Below are 21,590 nucleotides of genomic sequence, written 5' to 3' on the forward strand. Positions count from 1 at the left end.
TTAAGATGGTAGGGAAAGTCAGTATGTTGGCAAGAATTTTTACTACTGTGTGATTTAGACCTAGCTCTCATTTCACTTTGGGCCACCGTACTTACTGAAAACATCATGATGTTGCATGACCTATTTTGTACTTACTGGTCTCTTTTCAGTCTCCTTTTCAGCCTGAACTCCTTTTCAGTTCAGGATATCCAGTGCTCTGGCCTCCTGAACTATTTGGTGTTAATACAATCAACATTCTTCACACACTCATGTCTATCTTCATGAGTGGTAGTTTAATTTTCTTTCTGCATATGTGTCCCCTTCGTCAACATCCCACGTTACTATTCTATCTACAAGCAGTCTTATTTTGCCACAGAACTCTTATTTAGCTTTCAAGATTCATACCTGTGCAACTGTATCTTTTAAATGGGACTTTCTCTGATGACATTGTGTTAGCAGAGTTAATTGGTTCTTTATTTATGTATTCACAGCTCTTTGGGCACATTCTGTTTTCCAGGATGTTATCCCATTATGTTTAAATTATATTGTATGTATTGGACTTGCTAAACCATGAGCTTCTTGAGTACAGGGATAACACAATATAAGTACTATACTCAAGGCATGTGCAAATTGGTATGAGAACATAGAAGAATTAAAAACAAACAAACCTTTAGAAACCATTGAAAAACTGCCACAAAGAATAGCATAGAAATATGAAGGCAGTTCACATAAGAGACCAAAAAGACTAACAAATAAAAAAATGGCTAGGCATAGTGGCTAAAGTCTATAATTCCAGCACTTTGGGAGGCCAAGGCTAGAGGATTGCTTGAGGCCAGAAGTTTGAGGCCAGCTTGGGCAACATAGCAAGACCCTGTCTCTACAAAAAGTAAAAGATCAAATTAAAAATATAAATAAATATTAAAACAGTTTGTATTTTTTCACTCAAGACATATTGTGTAAGCTGAGACTCAGCCCAGGAAAATCAGTAGTAGAATTTAAGAGAAAAAGAAAAGAAGCACACGGTCTGCTTTAAGATCATTATAATCTCATGTTATAGACTAAGCATGAATCAGTCAGTAAATAATGTAAGAGAGCAACTTGGAACAAATTTATAAAAGTTCTAGGAAGAGGGAAATAAATGACTATAGAATTAATTATTAATAGAATTTAGCTTGATTTTTTTGAACACTTTCCCCACTATCTAACCTGGACCTTTTCAAAAATTTGTTTTTAGGCTGGGCATGGTGGTTCATGCCTGTAATCCCAGCACTTTGGGAGCCCGAGGCAGGTGAATCACCTGAGGTCAGTTCAAGATCAGCCTGGCCAACATGGTGAAACCCTATCTCAACCAAAAATACAAAAAAATTATCTGGACATGGTGGCGGGTACCTGTAATCCCAGCTACTCTGGGAGGTTGAGGCAGAAGAATTGCTTGAACCCAGGAAGCGGAGGTTGCAGTGAGCCAAGATGGTGCCATTGCATGCCAGCCTAGGTAACAAGAGTGAAACTCTGTCTCAAAAAAAAAAAAAGTTTTTAATTATGGTAAAATGTGTATAGCTTACTATTCACTATCTTAATCATTTTTAAGTGTCCAGTTCAACAATTCAGTGGCATCAAGTGTGTTCATTGTGTGTACAACTACTACTACCATCCATTTCTAGAACTATTACACTACAACCTCCTCAACTGAAACGCTATACCTATTAACCAATAACCTGCATTACCCACTTTCCCCAGGCCCTGGAAACTACCATGATACTTTCTGTCTCTCTAATTTTAACCATTCTAAGTACTTCATAAAAGTGGAATAATACAAAATTTGTCTTATTGTGACTGGCTTATTTCACTTAGCATACTGTCCTCAAGATTCATCCATGTTACAGAATATGTAAGAACTTCCTTCCTCTTTGCAGCTGAATAATATTGCGTTTTTCTCTGCATAAATATGCTTGTGTGTATAGAAACACATACTACATATAATAACAAGTATATATAAATGTGGTATATATACACATTATTTTCACATTTTGCTTATCCATTTATCTGTTCAAAGACACTTGAGTTGCTTCTACATTTTCTACATTTTAGCTACTGTAAATAATGTTACTATGAATATATATGAACAAATATTTCTTTGAGACCCCTTTTCAAGTATTTTGGGTAAATACCCAGAAATCCCACCTAAACTCTTTTTTTTTTTTTGAGATGAAGTCTTCCTCTGTTGCCCAGGCTGGAGTACAGTGGTGTGATCTTGGCTCACTGCAACCTCTGCCTCCGAGACTCAAGGGATTCTCCTGCCTCAGCCTCCTGAGTAGCTGGGCTTACAGACGCTTGCCACTAAGCCTGGCTAATATTTTTTTTTTTTTCATATTTTTAGTAGAGATTGGGTTTCACCATGTTGGCCAGGCTGGTTTCGAAATCCTGACCTCAAGCAATCTGCCTGCCTTGAGCTCCCAATGTATTGCGATTACAGGCATGAGCCACTGTGCCCAACTTTGGATTACCTTGTAACTGTCACTCTCTTTGATCTTTTCAATAATCTTACTTTTTTAAAGATTCATTTTAAAAATCCAAATTTGGATGCAATCATTGAAGGTGGGATTCTATGTCAGGAGTCAAAAAGATCTTTATGTACTAAAAATGATGAAAAGTCAGAATGAACAAAATGAAACTTGATTAATGGCTTTCTATGTATGTTAAGAAAATGAACCACAAAAAGAGGTAAACAGAGCTCTGATTTCTTATTTATAGTATGCTTCATATACCATCATTTAGGTTAGTTATAAACATACTGACTGGGACAAGATTCTATTGCTCTTGGTTATATTAATTAACCTATCAGCACTTTTTTGTTCAGTTGTTCAGTCAGGTATAATATTCTACCCGCGCATCTTTATCCATTTGCAAAGACAGCATGAGAGCTTATCTAATGCCTTGCTGAGTTCAAATCCATTCTATCTGCATATACCTTATATTTATCAGTTTAGTTATAGTGTCAACAAAGAAAACAAAGTTACGGTGACCTAAGTAAACCTAAGGATCTTGGCATCCTTTTGCCCTTTTCTTAAGGCTATGCTCAACTAATCGCTTCTTGAGTAATTCTCTGAATTAATGTTAAGCGGAAACACTAAAACTTAAAAGTAAAGAGATTTGAGGAGACTTACCACAAAACACATGTACAAAATTCAACTTTAATAAATAAATTTAAGAAGAAATATCCAAACACATAAAAAAAGCAAATTAAGAAGAAGAGATTTTGAAATATAAACTACTTAATGCTTTATTAATATTCATAATATCTGTTAACTTTCAAAAGTTTTATATTGCAAACTATACTTTGTGATGTAGTTCGATTTCCACTGTGGCAAACATAATTTAGAGAAATGTAGATTGCTTTGATCCTGGTGAAAAGGGATCTGAAGGGAGGATAAATGGTGGAGCGGAAGTGATGAGTAACACAGGTTATATGAATTGGTCAGAGACAGAATTGTCACTCGATAATCTGCAAATTGGAAAAATTGACTTCCAATTATGTACTTAGTGAAATGTACTCTTCTGCAAAAGCCAGTGAGTATTAGAAATTTTTCCTTTTATCTCATCAGGAAACAGATAAGAATATAGAGATTCCCAAGTGAGACTGCAATTGTGTTAAAATACATCAGCAAGAAATCAAAGAAATGAAAGCAATGATAGAAAACTAGAGATGGGCAAATATCTACATGTTTAAAATATGGAAGAAGATAGATTTTGGAAGATGTCAGAATAGTCACTAATAATCCCTGATAATCATATAGCGGTAATTATTTTAATCATATTTTTGAATAAATATGTATGCAGTAATTGCTAAACATGAGATGAAAATTTGAAGAATGAAAGACGAATAAGGTACAGATTCTACTCATAAGAGCAACTAGACAAATAGAGGAGATACCATATGGGCATAAGTTTATAATGTGGAACAGTTTCACAAGAAAAGTAAATACACATATTCTGAGAACTAAGAAGTATTATTAGCGTCAAAGGGCAGGATTCTCAAACTCAAACGCCTCCAAGCGCCAACAATAAGCAAGGCAAAAGAGTGAAATAAGAGCACGTTTAAATGAGGTATGTACCACTAAATTCCAGCTGACGTTTGCCATGGCAATGAAGTGCCCAAAATATTTTCAGAAAAATCTTCTGTTGTACTATTTTTCTTTTTCTTTTTCCTTTTTCTTTTCTTTTCTTTTTTTTCCCCCCAGACTGGAGTGCAGTGGCACAATCTCAGCTCACTGCAAACTCTGCCTCCCAGGTTCAAGCAATCCTTGTGTCTCAGCCTCCCAAGGAGCTGGGATTACCGGTGTGCACCACCATAGCCAGCTAATTTTTCTGTATTTTTGGTAGAGATGGGGTTTTTTCATGTTGGCCAGGGTGGTCTCAAACTCCTGACCTCAAGTGATCCACCACCCGCCTCAGCCTCCTAAAGTACTAGGATTACAGGTGTGACCTACTGCACCTGGGCTATTTTTCTTAAATATTCAAATTTTAAAAGCTGTAGATTATTTAGCAATACATTTAAAATCACAGCATAGGCTAAATAAAATACATTAACAAGCCTGAGTTTGTCTCTATGCTACCAGTTTAGAATGTCTGCCTTGGAGGATAAAGAAATGTTCTGTGAAGAGTAACATAATTTGGATTTTTATTGTTTGATATATAGAATTGAGAGATATAATGATTAAAGAAAATAACATCCCAGGCAAGGCAACACTGTGAGTTAAAGTAGGTAAATAGATATGTAATGAAAATAAATGAGAAATGAGGAAGAACTTATTTTGGAACAGGTATAGAGTCTATGATGGGGAAGAGCAGGACATATGATAATATGAGCATTTAGGAAGGAAGGCGAGGATGACTAGTAGCCCACATAAATTCATTACAAGTGAGTCATGCCAAACTTCCTTCACTGTATTTCAAAAGGATGAGAAGCTTGGTACCATACCATAAGATATATGAATATTGATTTCAGTAGAATAACCTTGGAAACAAGTTGGTGAAATATCTTTTGAGTTTGCTTTGTTCAGCACTTTTGCAGTGACATAGATGATAACCAAGAAGCCATGCTTATTTAATTTTCAGTTGATATAAAGGTGGAAATTATTGCTAATGTGAAGTCATGGTCAGGCCTAAGCAATCTTGAGGGACTGAATGCAAAGTTTAGTCAAAAAACTAAAAGTGTTTATAATCAAAGAATGTCAGTGAAATTGGCATATGATGTATGAAAATAACCCAGAAACCTACTCTTGTTAAGAATACTAAAACTCAGAAAGGTTAATTAACATCTCCCATATCATAGAGATTTGGCAGAAGTAGAATGCACATCCCTTGTCTATCTGGACTCAAAGTCTGTGTTCATTCTAATCTATCACAGAACCATAATGTGTATTTCTCAGTAGAACTTTAGGTCATTTTAAAATATTGACTGGAAGATTGGCGTAAATGTTTTTCAAGATGACAAAGAGTCTATGTTTTGTTTTATTCTGACAAAACATTAATAATAATTGAATCTAATCCATCAAGAAGAGTAGGTCAAATTTTATATAAGCTAAGATTTGCAAGTGTCAAAAATTAAAATGTTTAATTGCTATCTTCATGTCAATGTAATATCAGAAAATATCTTATTAATTAAAGGTATTTCAACCTCAGTCATTCAACAAACATTTTCTGAATGGCTATTAATTGCTAAGCATAGTTGAACGTACAATGGATACCACATTGAAAAAAATAAAATCTCTCCCACTAAACACTCACATTTTACATATTTAGTGTATCTCTCCGGTTCTCCCTTTTTATTCCCCTTTTTTTCCTCCCCAAAGATAACATTCGAATCCAGGACAAAGCTTACGTAACTTCATGACATTTGCATGACATTGGCACCTGGTGAGGTATTTCTTACCAATTGGTCCCTGAATATTGACTTCTCTCTCTCCAGGAATTTTTGCAGTGTAATATGACTCCTATGGTCACTGTATCATAGAGGACCTGGGTCTCCATTCCCCAGCTCCCTGTTATCTGTTTGATGTGTTAGTACACTCTGGGGAGTTATGTGATTCCCCCCATCAAGCTATCAACTGTAATGTCTCTTAACTCAAAGCCCCTTGTTCTGAAATAAAAACCGTTCTTGTTCACTTGTTCATGAGCCACCTCGGCACTTAACTATCTTGGGAACTATGAATTTCAGCTGCTTTTTCTGATCTTCGTTGGAGCATGGCAGACCCCTGTAAGACTGCTATAAAGTCCAAATACCTGGATATCTTCCTCGATACTGCCCACTCTGTTTCACCCACGATAAGCCGAATAATGCTTTAGATGCCTCCAAAAGCCAAGGGATTTGAACTAAACCAGGACAATGAGGTCTAAGTTCGAAAACCCCCTTTTCCTTCTCTTCCCGAATCCCTCCTCTTAGTCCTAGGAAATATTTGTCATCTTTCCTATGTGATCCAATGGACGTTCTAAGAAAAACAATCTTCACTCTGAATAAAGACTGGATTGTTACAAATAAAAAATTCTTGACTTTAGTCTATTGTATGACTAAGGATGTTAACAAAGACCACTTTATAATTTAATGGCAAGCACTGACTTCCTTAATTAGTACATTTTTGGATTAAGGTGATGGCTGTCCTTTTTTTTATTAAAAAAGAAAAACCTCTCTCTCATGCCCTATGCCAAATGGTGGAAGGGTTCAAAGGTTTGAGAGAAAATAGAGTACATAGCTGTCTGAGAAGTGACATTTCAAAATAATACATTTTACTATATGTAAACAATATTGGCAAAAGGAAAATTTATATGAACAAGTACAATGTTAAAACACACAGGCACAGATATATATATATCTCCTTGGACTCAGAGCTAAGCATTCTGAAAGTAATGGAGCTGCATTTCAATAAATGAAATAATATTATATATATAGTTGGCAGCAAAAATGATAGAATTAAAATTTACCTTAAAGTCCTTTGCATGTTTATTAAATAAAATGCAGATGATTTTATATACTACCATGAATAGTAATATTTTAGTAAATGTATAATGTTTATATAATAAATTTTACATTGGCATTTGACTGCAATAATGATTTAAAAATTAATAATATAGTATAATAAATTTTACATTGAAAATACATTCTTATAGGGTCTGTGACTTTACATAATAATGTATGCATAGCTATATTTTGGAAGACCACTGTATGTATGTTGGGACTGCATTCTAGCACGTCTGTATAAGAGCCATGACTTCTGCTGAATTCTCTCACATCTCCCTTTCTTTTAGTTTTCCTGTTTCTTTTTTGCTTTTGCCTGATTGAGTATATTGACGTTTACTTATTCTTAAATGTTAAGATTTTTAAAACTTTTCCTGTTTTTCTTCAGGTTATTAAATAAAACAAAATTAAAACTGCTGTCTTTTACTTACCATGCAGCCAAAAGACTATAATTGTATACAGTCTGTGAATAATTGCCTATAATTCATTAATTTCTAGTATTTCAACTTCCTATTTAAAGAGTCAATTATGTGATTTCCCAGAGAATGTTTCTTACTTTTTCCTTTAGATTGTATTAAAACAAAACCAAAAACTTTCATATGGCCTCAGAAACCTAACAAAAAGGATGATTCAATCATTAGGGACCAGATTATTTCTTAAACTATGTGTGTGTGTGTGTATATATATATATATATATATATATATATATATATATATATGATATAATATTTCCTTCCCTATGCTCATCCAGAGCCAATGTTTAATTTGTGCTTTCATGTTTCTAAACATTTTTGTGGTAGGTAGTGTAAGTGTTGAGGATAGAGAATTGAAAACATTCAGAAAAGGAGGATAGAATCATTCTAAATAAGAACAATTCTACATAAAAAAAAGCCTATTAAAGAAAAACTCTTGAAGATCAGAGGAAAGCAGGGAAGGAAAGACTGGAAGATAGGGAGATAGTAATATTTAGGTGAACAGTGACTGAGAGTTTAGAGGTGAATACGAGAAGAAGGACCAAAAATGAAACTCTAGGCAGAGAGGAAGAAGTTTAAACAGGAAGTTTAGAAATGTCACCATGAATTTAATGATGGCATATCATCGACTACCACTGTTACCTTGTTTTTTTTTATTATTATTTTTTGATGCTTTCAAACTTTTGCTACTTTTTGACATAAGATTATGATTAGACTAATTCTGTACATTCTAGTCACAGAAGGAGAAAAAATGGTGGTCAAAGGAGGAAGAAACATAGGAAGTAGAATGGAAAGAGGGAGGAAGGTCACAGCAGTACCTAAAACCAAGCTATGCAGTGCTTTAGTTTTAAGAACTGATCTTTATATTATCTCATATTAATAAGAAAACTTACTTAAAGATCACAAGTGGTTAAATTGTACAACTGTTGTTTTTAAAGGTCATGACTTAAGCAATTTTCCATATATTCTGTTTTTCTAGATATTTTGACTCCTCTTCCCATAAAGGGTTCAAGAAAATTTTAAATACAGTTTTTAAGGTTTTTCAGTAGTGTCTTTGAATACTTTTAACATCTAACCTACATCTTTCTGTAAAGGACTTTAAGATAATTTCCTTCATGATATTTTAAATAGCAGTTTATGATTTGAGGCAGACGTTCTCATTATCACTACAACCATTCTTTTCTGTTGTTGTTTCCTGAAAGGAGGTTATGGCATCACACTCTTTGATCTATCTTGCAATTAAAGTGGACATGAGAGTTAATGCTATTCATCTAACTTTTATATGAAAAGTATATTTTCAAGTACTGAAGATTATAAAGGTCTTTATGACTACTTCTTTTACTTTCGGATAAAAAATGGAAATATATTGCTCATTTCAAAAATTCAATTCAGGCTGGGCACTGTGGCTCACGCTTGTAATCCCAACACTTTGGAAGGCTGAGGCAGGCGGATCATGAGGTCAGGAGTTCGAGACCAGCCTGGCCACAAACGGTTTCACGAAACGGTGAAAGCCCGTCTCTACTAAGAATAAAAAAATTAGCTGGGCATGGTGGCAGGCACCTGTAGTCCTAGGTACTCGGGAGGCTGAGGAAGGAGAAGAATCGCTTGAACCCAGGAGGCAGAGGCTGCCGTAAGCCAAGATCGCATCACTTCACTCCAGCCTGGGCAAGAGAGAAGACTCCATCTCAAAAAAAAAAAAAAAAAAAAAAAAAAAAAAAAAAAAAAAAATCAATTCAGTAACTTTAAAAAATAAATTTTTGTTACAAATTAAATCAAATAATTGACTCCCTTATTTATTTTGACTCAAAACTGGACAACCACTGGCATTTGACTGCAATAATGATTTGAAAATTAATAAGCTGATTTCTGCTCAGAAAATGCTTCTTCTAATGCATTTCTGGCTACAATGTGGACTATCTATCTCCTTTAGGTACACCTTGGATGATTTGGACTCTAAAAATCCAAGTTACACCCAAGATTCCATTATCCTATGGTTACTCACTTGGACCACAGACATGAAGGACCTGTCTGCAAGAAATAGAAGAATCAAGTGGAGCTCAACCAGTGAATCATCCCCATAATGTAGGGAAACCTTAGAGAGAAGAACCGGAAGGATGTATTGGTTGTTAGGAAAATGTAGGCTACCAGGAGAAAATGACATCCTCTGTTAATAAGATCTGAGGTGCGACTCACATAATTGTCCCAATTTTTAAGACTGATGGGGAGCATGAAGCATTTATTTAAAGTGTTGACAGGTCCCAATAAACTGCATAGGACTCATGTGGTCTGAATGTATTTTAGGGCTTTCTGGGAATTGTCTTGACAGAGAACCTGAGCTGGACAAAGCAGCCTTGATCTGAGTAAGCCAACTGGCACAATGAAGCTGTCAGGTATCTTTCTGCTCCTCTCTCTGGCTCTTTTCTGCTTTTTATCAGGTAAGTTTTTTCTTAAATTAAGATCCCATGTTTATACTGAACTGGATATGATGAGTAGCTGTTTATCATATTTCAAAATCCTAATGATTTTGATGTGAAAGACCAATTCCGAGAGATTATTGTAATGATGATAATGATTGTGATGACGACAATGATTATGGTAATAATTACAAAAATTACTGTTATTTGTTGAGTATATACCATATTCTAGGCATGTACCAAGGGATTTTATGTATTGTCTCCGAGACTCATAATAATGCATTTCTGTCTCTGCTATTCATATAAGAAACTGTGGAACAGAGAAATTGAGAAAATTAGCAAAAGACTTGCAACCAGTAGTTAGAATTTGGAATTTGAATCAGATTCTCTTGGCATCACATTTGATGTTTGTTCCATAAAACTAGACTGGAGGATGCATAATTGCATTAAATATTGGTTTTGCTTTCCAGAATAAAGGAATATTTTCCTCCCCTTAGTTATCATTACAAATAAATTCAAATAATTAAAATTAAGACAATGGGGAAAACGGAAACTCAATGAGAAAATCTTTGAAAATATGTAATTGAACCTTGGAATGCAGAAACATATGTTTCTGGTGAGCTAAATAATCTTCAAGAAGGAGAATATCTTTGGCCACTTTAGTGGCCAAAGCACAATCATACTTCAAGGTTATGTTTTTCATGACAGAAGCATTGAATGAACAGGTCAATCATAAGCTGTTTCTTTCCTTCCTTATTCTTCTACTCTTTCACATTGTAGAAGACAAAGCAAATGCTAGTTTTTAGATCCAAGACCTAGTTTCATCTCTTCTGTTAATGGCCTGTGTCACTTAAAGAAATATCATAATTCTCTGAGATATTTTCTCATTTGTAAAATACTAGAAATAAAACTAAGCCCTGGGACCTTCCATATCTTATGTATCATTTATGTGACAGTAGCAGATGAATTTTACTACTATGCAAGATCTTAAATGGCTGTACAAGTAAAAAAAAAAATCAATGAGATTTAGTTGAGAGAGAAGCCAATGTTCACTGTATCTGGTCATAATTACATAAACAAATACACTTAGAAATACAAAAAAAAGGATAAAGGATTCCTGCGATATTATGGAGTAAACTTGACAACTAAAGCCAAATAACCTTGATGGGTAGTTCAATCAGCTGAGATGGCAGAAAAATATAGATCTGACTATGTAAAGTTTAGTTGCAAAGATAGTCTCAGAAATCAATTGTTATTCCCTTTTCTTCTCTTTACAAAGGTGAACTGATCTTTAACAGGATCTGGTTGACTAACACAATTTACCAAAGCAAGGATGCTTCACAGACATATAAGATAGTATTTGGGAGGCCATAGTGCCTAAGGGCCAAAGTGAATTTTAGCCCTGGCACTTTCATTATATAGCTTTGTGACCTTTCTGATGTTTGTTTCACTCATATGTAAAATAAACACATAAAGGACTATCTCTGTATGGAGAATTAAATGAGATAAAGGCATGTATAATGCTTAACATAGTAGATGGGGTATAGTGCATGTTTAACAAATGTCTATTAACATTATTGCCATAATAAAATTTAATAAAAAGAGTACTAAATTGGATTCCGTCATTGTGAATATTAATCCTTTTTCTGCCTTGCCACTTCCTACGTATGAGACATTAGGCAAATCTCTCCTCTTTTGATGACGGATTTGTACAGTAGAGAATTGACTGAAAATTATAATAATAAATTGTCCCTGGCTATAAAAACCACTTAGAGTCTAAAAAATATAGACTGTCCAGGAACTCTCTGATTTTATATAATAGAATTTTTAAGTGATTGCCCTAAGAATTTGTCATTTTAATAATCACCCATATTGCTAGTTACAAATCAATGAGGCTGGTAATCACTGCTGAAAAAATGAACAGTAACCTTCCTTCAAATTAAAAAACAACAACTTGTTTTCTCCTTATCTTTATTATTAGAGATTGTGCTTCAAGGAATTTCCAGTTGTTATCCCATAGGTGTTGACCATCATTGGAGATAGATTGTGCTAATCCACACTCTCTCTCATTGTGGTGCCCTTGGGCTTACATGGAGAAGGATTGGGAAAGGTGTCCCATAGGAATGGCTACAGATCAAAACTCAGCAGCCCATTCCAAGACTGGACTGAGGGATTTTATTATTTAAGTATTTTAAACCACTGAACTAATTAGTCATAAACTAAAATTACACATACAATATTAAGAGTAAGGAAAAGGGAGAGAAACAAGACTACATATATATGGGATCTTTTCCCTTTTTAAGAATTTAGAGAGATGTAAAAGGAGAAATAAGTCACAAGAATGAATGAGTTGTTCCTTACCAGTTTACATTTGGGCCAAGTTTTAGAAGTTGAGCAATTTCAAACTCAAAGAACAAACTACAAGCTTCATCTCTTTCCCAAATGTCTGTGGCAAAGGCTTTTGGAAGGAACTGCATGAAATGAACCTTGAAATGTCAAAGATAGAGGATACTTTCCAATTCAACTTCTTCAAAGTGAGACCAGTGATGATAAGGTCATTTCCATAGTAAATTAGTGCCTGGGCCAGGACTGTAACATGAATTGCCAGATCCTTAATCCACTTTTTTTCTAACCCACCCTAACCTCCAACAATTGTTACCTCCTCATGGTTCATGTCTTTATATGACCTTCTTAAGAAGTGAGCAGATTAAAAACAAAAGAAGAAGAAGAAAAGAAAAGAAAAGAAAAGAAAAGAAAAGTAAAACAAAAAAACATGCCATGATAGCCAAGTACCAGGAATAGATATTAGGAATTTCCTAATGTTGAAAATTTCACTTTTTGCACATCAATGAATTACAATGTTTGAATTTTGTGCTTTTTTTTTTCCAGGTGTCTTCAGTCAGGGAGGACAGGTCAGTGCCTATTTTTATCTCTTCTTTCTGCCTGGGTGGTGCTTGGCTAGATCTTCACTGGCCAAAAAGAAATTTGTCTATGGTTAACAGAGCAAAAACAATGAGCAGGCAAACCTTAGGCAGGCACCAGCAGAAATGATTATTCTTTAACTAAACTCTTGTCAGTTTAAAAGAACCTAACCACACACTCTCATACTTTTTTAGGGAAGAATAAATATACATAAAAATAGGATGTATCTGGGATAAAATTCATGCTCTATCATTGATTTCACTATGTGATCTTGGGGAAGTTACTCAACTTCTCCGAGCTGCAAGTTCCACAACTATAGAAAAAGATAGTATTTTTCACTTCATGGAATTGCAATTTTATTTAAATTATGTAAACAGTGTGAAAGTATTTGGCAAGCCATAAAAGGCTATATGTGTATTAGTTATTGATTAAAAATTAACATCCTCTGATCACTTCATGGAATTGCAATTTTATTTAAATTATGTAAACAGTGTGAAAGTATTTGGCAAGCCATAAAAGGCTATATGTATATTAGTTATTGATTAAAAATTAACATCCTCTGAAGAAGTTAGGATATAGGTTATTATTTCTTTTTTCAGGAATAAGAACTGAAAGTAGACAAGACACTAGCTTATTGCTCTGTATTGAGGACACACAGACTGATTCACTCAGATTTTAATAAAATTTGGTTTGAAAATTGGAATGAGCACAAGTTATCTTCATCGTTGGATTTTTTTCCCCCAAATTCGTTCACCAGTGTCTTTCTTTTTCATTTTAACTGTCAAAGGACAACACAAATACTATTTGTTCTGCCAATCCTGTTCCTTTGTCCATATTAAGCATTTCTACTTGGTTTTGGCACTAGTTATTGTTTAGCCTTGGTGTGCCTTGTTATATCTTTGACATGAAAATTTCTGGACACTACCGCTAACTGATTGGAGTTGGCAAAGTCATTGGAAATATTTTCCAACCCTAATGTACCCACTGCATTATATAAGACTGTTTTTCTTTTCAATTTTAGCATCTCAGAAATTAGGATGCATCTTACAAGTGATGATGCATTTGTGTGTGTGTGTGCATGTACATGCATGTGCACTTACGTGTATGTCTAACACATGCACACATGTGTGTTGGCATTGTCATATGAAACTGTTTACCTTAAAGTTGTATTATTATGTTTAAATAAGCATGATAGTATGGTCTATACTAAATGTGAAAACAAACACCCAAGGAAAGGATACAACATCCAGCCAACACATTTCATATCTCATTAGGTAGTAAAATACAGTAAAACCATTACTCATAGGATTAAGAAATATAGAATTTAATCCTAGTTTTCTCATTAACGCACACCTTACTTCCCTTCTTTGAAGCTTGATTTCTCAGATTTTTTTTTTTTTCTTACAAACAGAGGTTTTATTGCATTTGGTCCACAGACATTTTTCACATTATCTCACGGAGTAGGGACCCTGGGTAGGGGGTCCCTGTGCAGTACTTGGTGGGTGGGGTGTGTGGCTGGAAGAGATGAAGCAGTATAGCTGGTCAGACCCAAAAGGGGAGAAGGAGGGCTGGGGGCTCTTTAAAACCTACTGAAGTGCTGGGCACGGTGCCTCATGCCTGCAATCCCAGCACTTGAGGAGGCCAAGGTGGGTGGATCACCTGAGGCCAGGAGTTAGAGACCAGCCTGGCTAACATGGTGAAACCCTGTCTCTACTAAAGATACAAAAATTAGCCAGGCGTGGTGGAGCACCTGCAGTCCCAGCTACTTGGGAGGCTAAGGCAGGAGAATCCCCTGAGCCTGGGAGGTGGAGCTGCAGTGAGCCAAGATTGTGCCACGGCAGAGTGTTTGCTAAAGTCTATTTAAATTTTACTACTTACTGATTTTATGCTTGAGAAGGGCCAAAGTTTATGGTTTGCTTGCTTCATGATCACCTGGATTACTTACTAAATATACAGATCCCCAGGTATCATGCAAGACATTGAATAATAATCAGAAAGGTAGGGAGTTTGAGTCTGCATTTTAAATAACTATCCAGATGGCATTTATACATAAGAAAACTGAGTATTTTTCTCTAGGTAAGAGGAGGCAAGCTGTATTGGGAATCATTGACTCTGGAGTCAGATAGTACAGATGAGTGGAGTCCTCATTCATACTTACTTGCTGTATGACTTGAAAAATGTTGTTTCCCTTCTCATTGCCTTTGTTTCCACATCACTAAGATGAAGGTTTGAATTCAATGATCTCTAAAACCCCTTCCTGCCCTAACTCTCTGAATTGTTATCAACCAAGCCTGTCCTGTCAAAGCTGCTGTCTCTTCTCCACTCAAATATAAATGACAGGGAAGTTCCTATACTTTTAAATGGCACTGAGGCTGCCATTTCTCTTTTCCATGCCTGGAGGGAGGGTGGAAGTTTCAATGTCAGCAGAAGACATTGAAACTATCATTAGGAGCGTGCTTGCACAAGCCTGATCCAGCCAGAACAAAAGGAAGTAAGATTTCCTCCAACACTCAAGTCATTCTTCTCATGCCAAGAATTCTCTACATGATGAGACATCTGACAGGAAATTATAGTTAGCAGTCTGAATTATGGACTTTAAAAAATATCACATTCATTTGAAAAGATTATTCAAGCTAAACAAAATCATGTTGCCAGACTTTTGGAAATCATAGTCCAGTAAAATTTTCCCTGTAAATGTAAATGACTAATATGCGTACAACTCTTTAATTTGCCAAGGAGCTAGATTAAACAGCACAATAATAACTATAAGAGTAAAATAAAACTACTATTTATCATCACTAGCGTTTCATTAAGTAATTTCCTGTATAGCACCAAAATGTTTAAAAGACATATTTTCAGAATAAAGATAGTCCTTTGACTGAATACATTTTGCTTTTTGAATGTATTGCCTTTAATATTTCATATTACCGCATTGCCTTTAATATTTTTATATTTTCCTATCAGGCTCTGTATTTGGGAACCATATCCTTAAAGAGCCGTTTAGATGAATAGTCCGAATTGGAATGAACAGAACAAGCCTTTAAAAAGCAATGATTGACAACGATTTTCTGTTACAATACTTTTTGAAATACTTAAATTTATTTTTGCTTGTATTTTAAGATAAGAACTGGTGAATTTTCATATCATTGGTAAAGCAATGCTCCATGACTCTAATGAGTTTGGAGTTTTGTATTTTTCCTAATTAGCTTGATTTTGCTTAAAATTAATAAACTAGCAAAATGTCTAAATACAATTTGGGAATGGCATCTAGTACCTATAACTTAATTACAAATTGAAAAACTAAAGCCTCAGAAATGAGGTCTAGCTGACTTACGTCTACCAACAGCAGTAAAGCTGTGAAGTCCACACTTGAAGACTTCTGACTCAATACGGAGTGAGCTTTCCGTGGCTGCGTACTGCTTTTAATCAACAATAGAGGGTCATTGTGTAGTGCACTTGAAAGAGCTTTGAACAGTACAATTTCTTAAGTAAATATAAGCTAGTGAATACTAGTCTCACTTAAGCAAATGATATGATAAGTATATTAGTTTCAAATAAGGTAACTTGTGTCCACATGCAGGAAGAATTTGAAATTAGGAGGCAAAGGAGGAAGAGACACCATGTTAAAATGTCTCACACAGTGAGTTTAGAGGCTGTCTAAAATTAAAGGAGGAAGTATTTGGGCAAAAGTAGCTGTTTCTCTCGCCCAGCCAAAGTTAAGGAGATAAAAACTTATTTTATTGGTTCAGACAAGAAATGTTGAGGACTGGTATAGGCAGTAAATTTGGAACTGGAAAAGAAAATGAAGTAAAGCAATGCAGAAGGTAACACAAGGGAAAATAAATGGCAGTGTTTCAATCTGAGAATTTGAAAAATGCTGCGATCATGAAAAATGGAAAAAATAGAATACAAAACTAGTTTGGAAGGAAACAGTTGTATTTTGCACATAAATGTCTTAAGTATGAATGAAATTATTGAGTAAAAGGATATACATATATTTTTTTTTGACAATTGAGAGTTAGAGTTTGAGATGTTTATAAAAAATCAATAAAAAAAAAAAGTCTGGAATTTTTCAGTACCATATGGGAAAGTATACGTCATTAGGAAGAGAAAACCAAGTATATTAAACTATGTAGGAAATGACCATAATTAATACCCAGGAAGAAAAAAGAAAAGACAGCAAGAGAGAGAAGAAACAGAGAACCAGAGAACTGACATGTAATGAAAGTCTGGAAAGAGTTTGAAAAAGGTGGGAGTGATGAAGAGTAGCACATATCATAAGGAAATCATGAAAGTTTTAAAACAACCAATAGATGTATTCTGTATTTTTGAGAGCAGTTTCAATAGAGTAGAAAGGGGAGGGAAATAAGTGTGAGAGGAAGCCAAGTTTGGCAGCAATTTGGAAAACAGATGTGGTAAAGAATGGAAATAATTTAACCACATAGGTAGTGTTTATCAGTAATAGGAAGAAGAGATGCCATCCTATATCCCAAGTCCACATTTGTGTGATTGCAAATTTTCATTGGTTTTATTTGTAAACCTAAAATGCTAGACTTAAGTATGAATAATCCTGAGTCTTTAGTTGACTGAATGACCATATAAGCTCAAATTTCCAGAAGCATTCTGCACCTTCTTCAACCCCTGGGGCCCACAGAGAGTGGTCGTTTCCTGCCCAGCCACCATGTTAAAATGTCTCACACAGTGAGTTTAGAGGGCTCTCTAAAATTAAAGGAGGAAGTATTTGGGTAAAAGTTGCTATTTCTCTCACCCAGCCGTAGTTAAGGACATAAGAGCTTTATTTAAAACACATCACGGAAAGTATTCACTGGTAAATCTTGAACCATCAAAGTTAGAAGAGTCCCCAGATACTGTTTAATCTCATGGTGTTGACCATTTTCTATGAGTTACAGAGATCTTTTAGAGCTACTGTAGTTAGCGTAGACCTGTAATAAGGTTACTTTCTACACTCCTAATCCAGAACTATTTCAAATATTCCGTATGAACTCTTTACGACTTTTATATGACCGCATTTGATCCTTATAAAAACCTTGGGAATCTGAAAATGAGGTATGACATGTGTTCTTTGTTTGCTGTTTTTTGGTTAAGAAAATTGAGGTGCAGGCATCGAGTCCTTTGTTCAAGATAACACAGACAGTTGATGGCAGAACAGGTTCTGAAACATGATTCTCAGCTTATTTCAGAGATCATCGAAGGCCACTAAAATTTAAGAGTATGATATTTATCTGTTCTATGGAAGTTTGTTCATATTCCACTTGATTGATTTGCTTTCATTTATTGAAATGCTTTGCTCTTCCTAGTATTCTTCCATGGGGCAGAGGAAGAAAATACTTGGGTATGGGTTCAGTTGTACTAGGCTCAACTGAGAATAATCTATGTGAAAGTAGCTTGAATATTATGAAGCAATTGATAAACACAAGACAGTATCATTTTAGTGGAACTAGGATAGAGATAAAGCAAGTTTCCTCTCTCCATATGTAAATGTCACTTCATTCCACACAGATATATTTGGAGGGGTTCAGCTTAACTATTGCTTATTGTCATTATTCTTGAAATAATGGCTCAAATGTTATTTACATACCAAATGTGGACTTAGTTGACATTCTGTTGAAAACGATCTTTAAACTCCAGACTACTTTTGAAAAACAGCTATAGTTGAAAGGGTATGTTAGTGGCACAGGTGCTACCATTCCTACTATGGAGCCCATAATAATAATTACTAATCAGGCATAACATATGTTCTTAACAATAATGCAACCTTAGAATCATTTTAAAGACAACAACTTAGGCAGTCATTACTAAATGTTTGTAGTAAGCACAAAAGTTCAAATTCCACAGACTCTGAAACAGGGTAAGGTAATAAAAAGACGTTAGATGCACCTATAATCTTAGTTACTTGGAAGGCTGAGGCGGGAAGATGTCTTGAGGCCAAGAGTTTGAGACTAGTCTGGGCAACATAGGAAGACTCTGTCTCTAAAATATATATATATGTATATATATGTGTATATATGTTTGAGTGTGTATATATATGTGTGTATATATATGTGTGTATATATATAGCAACACAGCAAGACTCTATCTCTAAAGTATATATATATATTTAGTATACAAATATGTATTTTATAATATATATAAGTAGATACATTTAGTAACTATATACTTTAGGGATAGAGTATATATATACTTTAGAGATATACTTTATATATATGTATCATATATATATTAGTTTATGTGTATATACATAAACGCATTAGAATTTTGTTTTCAAGAGCTTATGGATGGATATTGCATCCACAGGGAAAAGTAACAAGCATCAGGTGATGTCTGGTGCCCATTGTAAGGTTCATCCATGTTTTGTTTTTGTTTTTGTTTTTATTTTTTGATGGAGTCTTGGTCTGTCACCCAGGCTGGAGTGCAGTGGCGCGATCTCGGCTCACTGCAAGCTCCGCCTCCCGGGTTCACCCCATTCTCCTGCCTCAGTCTCCTGAGTAGCTGGGACTATAGGTGCCCGCCACCACACCCGGCTAATTTTTTTTTTTTTTTCATTTTTAGTAGAGATGGCGTTTCACCGTGTTAGCCAGGATGGTCTCCATCTCCTGACCTTGTGATCCACCCGAGTTAGCCTCCCAAAGTGCTGGGATTACAGGCCTGAGCCACCGCGTCTGGCCCATCCATGTTTTGATAGCAATACAGAAGGAGTGCTGTTAGAGCACATTAATATGATGTTTAAAAAGTCATTTCATGACCCAAAACCACTCTCAGTTGGAATAGTTTAATGTTGGAGCAAGAAGTTTTACCCATATAGCACTTGACTACATCATTAATTTACTCCTGAATACATCTGTATTCCTTGTAATGAGTTAACTGTGACTCAAAGAAAATGTTTCAAGTATATTTAATGTGTTTTACTTAAGCAGATAAGTAGAATACATCGGATAAGGAGAGCAATTTTGTATTTCAGAATGCTTTAATGTCACAACTATTTATATATGACTTTTAAAGTTTGCTGTCTAAAGCTTCTGTTCTGAAGGATGATCTCTTAGAATGCACTGATGTCAATGTCACTTTGCTTACTTTGGTAGGTTGACTGTGGTGAGTTTCAGGACCCCAAGGTCTACTGCACTCGGGAATCTAACCCACACTGTGGCTCTGATGGCCAGACATATGGCAATAAATGTGCCTTCTGTAAGGCCATGGTGTAAGTATTATATTCATCAAAGCTGATCCTCGCAAACGCAAACTTCTAGAATAAGACTATGACACCTTTTTGAGGTATTATAGAAAACACCCATACCTCCCCATAGAGACTGAAGAAGCAAGCTTCAGGCAATTTGATTGAAAACAGATGGGTCAAAAGCAGCAAAAACATTACATACTAAATTATTTGAAAACATAATCTTAATCACTTTGCTTTATTATTAATTTTGATTATCTTAGAGAAGTTTTTTAAAACATTCATACATCTTATACATTATAACTTATTATATTTAATAATTTTGACACGTTTTAACGTTTTCATTTGTTTCTAATTAAAACTTGCAATAATCAATACGTAATGAACATATGTCTATACTTATATATATAACACATCTGACTGATTAATACTAAACTTTTCTCAGAATAAAGTTGGTGGTGTAATATGAGATTTGAATTAATAGATGCATATTACTGAGAGGGCTTGAATGTGTCACTTGCTCTAAAATGTCAAACACCTGAATATCTGGTTCAACTTCTTACATCTTCTGTCAGAAAGAACTATAGTCTCTGTCATTCTCTCTCCTGTGACCTCTACCTTTTTAAATTGTATACATATTTACTCTTGGAGAATGAGCAATTGGTACCAAAAAGTCTAACACTTATGAAAACTCTGAGATTTGTTTAAGATTCATGCTTTCCACAGTTGACCAGACGTCACCTCTGAGTGCATTTAATTAACATCTTCTGAATCATATAAATGGAATTTATAGAATAAAATAATTAAATGGACAGTGCCATTGTTAAACCTGTTTCGAACTTCTGTGGTGACTACTTACGACAGTGCACTGAATATATATTTGTCTTTCTTTTTTTTTGTAGGAAAAGTGGTGGGAAGATTAGCCTAAAGCATCCCGGAAAATGCTGAGTGAAAGCCAGTGTTTCTTGGTGACTTGCCAGCTCTTGCAGCCTTCTTTTCTCACTTCTGCTTATACTTTTGCTAGTGGATTCTTTCAACTCATAAAGACATACCTACTCTGCCTGGGTCTTGAGGAGCTGAACCTATGTCTATTTCTCTTGATTCACTTGTCAATAAAGTACATTCTGCAAAAGCATTGACTGTGTTCTTACTTTGAGATCAAGAAAATATATGCATACAACAGAGAATAATTGACCTGGGATAAACTTGGATCAAGAAACCTATTTTCTTTATCTAACTTAACCATCCAGTCATTGTGAGATCTTGGGAAAATCCCTTCCTTTCTTTTATTCTTAGAATCTCCAGGTTTATAATGAAGGATTTTGGCAACATGACCATATGTTATGCTTAGTTACTTAAAATATCTATCATTTATTAGATCACATAATATTCATTCTTCCCAATTTCAGAAAAAGCATGTTATATAAAAGTAAAACATTTGTTCTCTACAGACCATTTTTTTAGGCATCTGGAATGGAAAATTTGGACTGTATAATTTCTAAAGACATACAGTATTTGGTTTTCTGTAATAGCAATATCATAAGGTATACCAGATATAACATAACAAAATATACAACAAATGGTGAATATTCAATACA

General features: G+C 34.9%; 1 protein-coding gene across 2 annotated transcripts; it reads left to right on the forward strand.

Moving 5' to 3' along the window:
• Positions 1 to 9,528: 9,528 nt before the first annotated feature.
• On the forward strand, positions 9,529 to 21,127 carry LOC104677523 (serine protease inhibitor Kazal-type 6). 2 transcript variants are annotated; one of them, XM_010382574.1, is made up of 5 exons: positions 9,547 to 9,646; positions 9,766 to 9,899; positions 12,768 to 12,790; positions 19,901 to 20,016; positions 20,895 to 21,127. In XM_010382574.1, exons 2-5 carry the CDS (start codon positions 9,842 to 9,844, stop codon positions 20,938 to 20,940), a joined length of 243 nt encoding a protein of 80 aa, XP_010380876.1. In that variant the 5' UTR covers positions 9,547 to 9,646; positions 9,766 to 9,841; the 3' UTR covers positions 20,941 to 21,127. The 2 variants fall into 2 exon arrangements, with proteins under 2 accessions (XP_010380875.1, XP_010380876.1); XM_010382573.2 differs by having other exon boundaries at positions 9,529 to 9,899.
• The last annotated feature ends 463 nt before the right edge of the window (positions 21,128 to 21,590 follow it).

Source organism: Rhinopithecus roxellana, chromosome 3 (genome assembly GCF_007565055.1).
Source record: "Rhinopithecus roxellana isolate Shanxi Qingling chromosome 3, ASM756505v1, whole genome shotgun sequence".
In the NCBI taxonomy this organism is placed as follows: domain Eukaryota; kingdom Metazoa; phylum Chordata; class Mammalia; order Primates; family Cercopithecidae; genus Rhinopithecus; species Rhinopithecus roxellana.

What these genes read in the sequence shown, in the direction of transcription:
- LOC104677523 (XM_010382573.2), top strand. Translation starts at nt 9,842, where the DNA reads ATGAAGCTGTCAGGTATCTTTCTGCTCCTCTCTCTGGCTCTTTTCTGC. An exon ending in TCTTTTCTGCTTTTTATCAG is followed by an intron (nt 9,900 to 12,767) that starts GTAAGTTTTTTC and finishes TTTTTTTTCCAG; the next exon opens with GTGTCTTCAGTCAGGGAGGA. An exon ending in TCTTCAGTCAGGGAGGACAG is followed by an intron (nt 12,791 to 19,900) that starts GTCAGTGCCTAT and finishes TTACTTTGGTAG; the next exon opens with GTTGACTGTGGTGAGTTTCA.